Below are 5,916 nucleotides of genomic sequence, written 5' to 3'. Positions count from 1 at the left end.
GGGGACAGGGCTGAGGGATAGGGCTGGGGGACAGGACTGGGGGACAGGGCTGGGGGATAGGGCTGAGGGACAGGGCTGTGGTGAGAGGGCTGGGGGACAGGGCTGTGGTGAGAGGGCTGGGGGACGTAGCTGGAGGACAGGGCTGGGCTGGCTTGAGCCTTTCCTGCTTGGCCTGCGGAGGGTGCAGGCTGTGGGGTGTCGCTGGACGGGCTCTGTCCCGGTTCCTTTGTGGCTCACCCCAGGCCTGGCCCTCCCTCTGGATGCTGGCCCTGGAGGTGGTGTCCGTGTGTCCGTGTGTCCGTGTGTGTGTGTGTGTGTGTGTGTGTGTGTGTGTGTGTTCATAGGTGTTTATGGCTGCTGCTTGGTGGGCTGCCGTCAGCTTTCCGGGGGGAGGGGGACACAGTGCTATGCCCCCCAAGTGTTGTGGGTGAGAGCCCAGGTGCCCCAGGAAGATGAGGCCACATCCAGTCTCCAGATGGTGGGCTGCGACCGGCCCATCTACAGCAGTGACTCCCCCCCCCCCCCCTCGCCCCCATCCTCGAAGGCCTTTCCATACGACCTCGTTCATCCTGCCCTGACCTCCAGTCCCACCGCCTGGCTGAACCCTCATGCTCCGCCCAGACAGTCACAAACCTTCCAGGGATCCAGCCCCTCAGAACCCTGACCTTCACACCAGCCTCCTGCTGGTCCCCCCCGGCCAACTGCAGCCAGAGGTGCCCTGTGTTGTGCCCCGTCCTCAGCTGCTTGAGGCTCCTGTGATCGCATCTCTTCCAAGTTGAGGACTCTCACCCCGCATCTGCTTCAGCTGTGGACGGCACGGCGCTGCTGTTCCCTCTGCCCCGGGGCCTTTCCAGGCCTCATCCTGGCTCTCCCGCTCCTTCCGCCTCAGTGCACGGCCCGGTGAGGGGGTGGCTCCTGCTGCCCTGTCCTTTTAGCTGCTCTGTTTCTTCAAGGACGTGCTGCTGTCGGACACACACCTTAACTGTTTGTGTGCTCATTGCTGAGTAGATGTTTAGACCGTGAGGTCCAGGGAGACAGCAGTTTCTGTTTGCTCGTTCCCCATCCCCAGCACTTAGGGCAGTGATGGCGAACTTGTGAGCTCGGCGTGTCAGCATTTGAAAAACCCTAACTTCACTCTGGTGCTGTGTCACATATAGAAATTTTTTGATATTTGCAACCATAGTAAAACAAAGACTTATATTTTTGTTATTTATTTTATATATTTAAATGCCATTTAATAAAGAAAAATCAACCAAAAAAATGAGTTCACGTGTCACCTCTGACACGCGTGTCATAGGTTCGCCGTCACTGACTTAGGACATGCCTGGCGCACAGGGACCCCTCAGTGAGTGAATGAATGAAGGACGGATGGGCGGGCGGGGTGATCCGAGTGGAGCTGGTGAGGAGGGGCTGTGAGGGGTGGGTGCAGTGGCCGCTGACCCTGCTGCACCCCCAGCCACTTCCACCTGGACCACTGCGGCGCGCTGCCCTACTTCAGCGAGATGGTGGGCTACGACGGGCCCATCTACATGACCCACCCCACCCAGGCCATCTGCCCCATCCTGCTGGAGGACTACCGCAAGATCGCCGTGGACAAGAAGGGCGAGGCCAACTTCTTCACCTCCCAGATGATCAAGGACTGCATGAAGAAGGTGGTGGCCGTGCGCCTCCACCAGACGGTCCAGGTCAGTGTGTCAGGCCTGGGGGCCGCCAGGGGGCAGCAGGTGAGAGGGCGCCTGGTGGGCACTCCTGCGTCTGAGCAGGGCGGAGCTCTGGTGTGGTGGCCGGGGAGGCAGGGACTGGACGGAGCTGGGCTGCGGGGTTTGGGCTCCATCTCAGTCACTGCTGTGCACGCGTCGGTCAGACAGAGGGAGGGCTGGCAGCAGGCGAGGGTGTCAGTGGCAGCATTTGTCAGAGACGTTGGGTTTGTCTGTTTCCTTAGAGTCTGGGTTTTGCTTAGTGTTAGGTGCCTAGACATTTTGGGTCATTTTATCCTGTTTGAACCTCTGTCAATGTCAAGTGTGTATGCTTTACCTATATAATAAAAGCCTAATATGCTAAGTGTCCGGTCGTCCGTTCAACCAATCAAAGCGTAATATGCTAATGATATGCTAAGGCTGCTCAACTGCTTGCTATGATGTGCACTGACCACCAGGGGGCAGATGCTCTGACTGGTACTTTAGCTTGCTGCTGGGGTCCAGCCAATCGGGACTGGGTGAGACAGGCTGGACACGCCCTGGAGCCCTCCCACGGTCCCTCCCCAGCCCAATCGTGCACCACTGGGGTCCCTCAGCCTGGCCTGCGCCCCCTCACAATCCAGGACCCCTTGGCGGATGTCGCAGATCCCGTTTCAGCCCGATCCCGCAGGCCAGCCGAGGGACCCCACTGGTGCACGAATTCGTGCAGCGGGCCTCTGTCTTTAATAATGCTTTTCATCTTAGAGTCTGTTTCCTGGGAAATGTGCTGACACCATCCCCACCTCCCACCTTTGGTTAATGTTTGCATAGAACGTCTCTTTCCGTCATTTCGCTTTCCCTCTTCCTTCATCATATTTCCAATGTGGTTCTTTTAAGTAGCGTGTGGTCAGGGTTCGTAAGACCCAGTCTGATGCCCTGTCCTCTAGACGAGCTCAGACCCCACATTTCAGGAGGCAGCTGGGTGTGGCTGTGCTGTCACCATTCGCTTCCTGTAACTTCCTGCTCTGTTCTTCCCTTTCTTTCATTGCCTTTTTTGGGTTTTTCTTTTCTTTTTCCTTTTTAATCTTCACCCAAGGACATGTTTTTATTGTTTTTTTTTAGAGAGGAAGGGAGAGAGAGGGAGGGAGGAAGGGAGGAAGGGAGGGAGGGAGGGAGGGAGGGAGGGGGAGAGAGAGAGAAACATTGATGTGAGAGACATCATTGGTTGCTTCCCATGTGCACCCTAACTGGGGATCCAACCTGCAACCTTTTGGTGTCTGGGATGATGCTCCAACCAACTGAGCCACACCAGCCAGGGCTGGATTGATTAAAAAAAACATTTTTTATATTGATCTCAGAGAGGAAGGGAGAGGGAGAGATAGAAACATCAATGATGAGATAATCATTGATCAGCTGCCTCCTGCACACCCCACACTGGGGATCGAGCCTGCAACCCGGGCCTGTGCCCCGACCAGGAATCAAACCGTGACCTCCTGGTTCATAGGTCAATGCTCATCCCCTGAGCCAGGCGGCTGGGCTTTGCCATCATGTCTCCTGTCTGCTCTCGGTGGATGTGCTGGTCACAGTCCTCCCCCGGGGAGCCTGCATCTGGGAACGGCAGGGCCCCAGCTGCTGCAGCTCTTGTTCGACCCGTTGTCTCATCTCTTGGGTTGAGTTGCTTCTGGTTGAGGACTGGCCCCTTCAGTGAGAGACAGGAGCTGGTGACAGGCGCACAATGGCGCCATCTGCTTGTGCGGCTGCCTCCCAGCTCCTCTGTGGTGCCCCCCCCCCCCCACACACACACAGCCACAGCCCTGACCCGGCCCTCCCCTCCCAGGTGGACGAGGAGCTGCAGATCAAGGCCTACTACGCCGGCCACGTGCTGGGGGCAGCCATGTTCCAGATCAAAGTGGGCTCGGAGTCGGTGGTCTACACGGTCAGTGGCGCCCTCGGGGCACAGGCGGGCTGCTGGGTGGGGAGAGGAGGCCCCTCCTGAGAGCTGCTCCCCTGCAGGGCGACTACAACATGACCCCGGACCGGCACCTGGGGTGAGTAGTCAGTGGTTTCCTCCAGTGCCCCCCCCATGTCCCCCGAGTGAGGCAGAGTGTCTCCTGTCTCCCCGAGGGCTGCCCTGCCTGCTGCTGGGCCTGTGCAGAGGAGGCTGCCCATCGGGTCCTGGAGGCCTTGGTGCGAGCGGGCTGGGTCCGGCATGATGCTCCCCACCTGGAGGCCGTGTGGACTGTCCACCTCAGGCCACGCCCACTCTTCCAGAGCCGCCTGGATTGACAAATGCCGTCCCAACCTGCTCATCACAGAGTCCACCTACGCCACGACCATCCGTGACTCCAAGCGCTGCCGGGAGCGCGACTTCCTGAAGAAGGTCCACGAGACGGTGGAGCGCGGCGGGAAGGTAGCGGCTGAGCGGGGGCAGCCGGCAGGCGGGAGGGCGGACGGTGCTGGTTCTGGGCTGGGAGGAGGCCCTCCTGTTGGGAAGAGGAACGCCCTTTGACCCCCTGGGGTACTGGTTTCCCCTCATCTCAGTCCCACCACGGGCTGGCCAGAGTGTCCACCAGGTCCCTTGGGGATAGAGTGGCTGGAGGCAGGAGTGGGAAGGCAGGGTGCAGGGGGGCCTCCGGCTTTCAGGGATGCCTGGCCATGACCTCTCAGTGGGCGTGGCCTCCGGCATAGGCACTGCCAGCAGGCTGGACTCAAACAGCTGCCCAGGAAGGTGGCCACAGGGAGCAGCTGCCCAGCCACCGTGTTCACACGAGCGCCACCTGGGTGAGCAGGTGGCCAGGCCCCCACCCACGCCAGCCTTGCCCCACTGCAGGTGCTGATCCCTGTGTTTGCGCTGGGCCGCGCTCAGGAGCTCTGTATCTTGCTGGAGACCTTCTGGTGGGTGCAGCGGGCAGCTTCTGGGAGCCCTGGTCTGAGTGGGCGGTCGAGTGGGGCTGTGGGGCCAACCTGAGCCTGGGGGCCCAGAACAGCCCATGGGACCATCGTCCTGCACTGAGGCCTCCACACACGTCAGCCCTGACGCTCTATAGGAGGAGGCAGGCCACGGGCGCGGGGAGGACATACTGGTCTGGCCCTGGCGGCTCCTCCATGGCGGCCCCCACTGTCCACAGGGAGCGCATGAACCTGAAGGCCCCCATCTACTTCTCCACGGGCCTAACGGAGAAGGCCAACCACTACTACAAGCTCTTCATCACCTGGACCAACCAGAAGATCCGGAAGACCTTCGTCCAGCGGAACATGTTCGAGTTCAAGCACATCAAGGCCTTCGACCGAGCTTTTGCCGACAACCCGGGCCCAATGGTGAGGCCCTGGCCTGGAGGGGTGGGAGTGCGTTCTTCCTCCTCGTCTGGGGCCTGCCAGGGTTCCCTGCCTGTGAGGACCCCCCCCCCGCCCCCCATGGGGGGTGGACCCCCCCCCCCGCCCCCCATGGAGTGGGGCACGTGGTGCTGGAGGAGACGGGTGTGGGGCGGGAGGGAGTGTGGGTGGAGCAGGAGGCCCTGATGGTGGGCGAGGACCAGGTGTGCTCAGAGCCTGGTTCTCGGTCAGGGGTGGCGTGGGCCGCCCTGACTGCCCCATGGTCACCCCCAGGTCGTGTTCGCCACACCAGGGATGCTGCACGCTGGGCAGTCCCTGCAGATCTTCCGGAAGTGGGCCGGGAATGAGAAGAACATGGTGAGGGTCTGGGATGGCTCCTTGGAGGGCCGGGGTTGGGCGGAGGTGGGGAGCAGGGCCCTGGCTTGGGAACACTGCTGCTGTCAGGAGGGGTGCAGCACCTGGGTCCAGTGTCCAACCAGGCAGCTCAGACGTCACTGTCTTTGCCCGTCTAGCACCAGGATCCCCTCCTGAGCTGGGGCCGTGGTGCTCAGGCCTGAGCTGGAGCTGGAGGCTGTGCAGGCGGTTAGCAGCTCTGCCTTTCTGCCTGCAGGTCATCATGCCCGGCTACTGCGTGCAGGGCACCGTGGGCCACAAGATCCTCAGTGGGCAGCGCAAACTGGAGATGGAGGGGCGGCAGGTGGTGAGTGCCACCCTGCCCCAGCTCCCCGGGCCCCTCTTGGGTGGTTGCTGACGGCCTGTGCCCTGTGCCGCTGCAGCTGGAGATCCGGATGCAGGTGGAGTACATGTCCTTCAGCGCCCACGCGGACGCCAAGGGCATCATGCAGCTGGTGGGCCAGGCAGAGCCCGAGAGCGTGCTGCTGGTGCACGGGGAGGCCAAGAAGATGGA

The 5,916-nt window shown here is 61.2% G+C and overlaps 1 protein-coding gene across 1 annotated transcript in view; it reads left to right on the top strand.

Moving 5' to 3' along the window:
• The window catches only part of CPSF3L (cleavage and polyadenylation specific factor 3-like), an 8,017-nt gene that overhangs the window by 879 nt on the left and 1,222 nt on the right, over positions 1-5,916 (top strand). The window contains exons 3-11 of the mRNA XM_015569678.1: positions 1,457-1,685; positions 3,514-3,612; positions 3,690-3,724; positions 3,948-4,086; positions 4,507-4,571; positions 4,805-4,994; positions 5,283-5,366; positions 5,620-5,709; positions 5,786-5,914. Of these exons, the coding sequence (XP_015425164.1) occupies positions 1,457-1,685; positions 3,514-3,612; positions 3,690-3,724; positions 3,948-4,086; positions 4,507-4,571; positions 4,805-4,994; positions 5,283-5,366; positions 5,620-5,709; positions 5,786-5,914 (1,060 nt within the window). The remainder of the gene's footprint in view (positions 1-1,456; positions 1,686-3,513; positions 3,613-3,689; positions 3,725-3,947; positions 4,087-4,506; positions 4,572-4,804; positions 4,995-5,282; positions 5,367-5,619; positions 5,710-5,785; positions 5,915-5,916) is intronic.

This window comes from Myotis davidii, unplaced genomic scaffold (assembly GCF_000327345.1).
Source record: "Myotis davidii unplaced genomic scaffold, ASM32734v1 scaffold586, whole genome shotgun sequence".
In the NCBI taxonomy this organism is placed as follows: domain Eukaryota; kingdom Metazoa; phylum Chordata; class Mammalia; order Chiroptera; family Vespertilionidae; genus Myotis; species Myotis davidii.
This window is presented reverse-complemented; position numbering and strand designations above follow the sequence as displayed.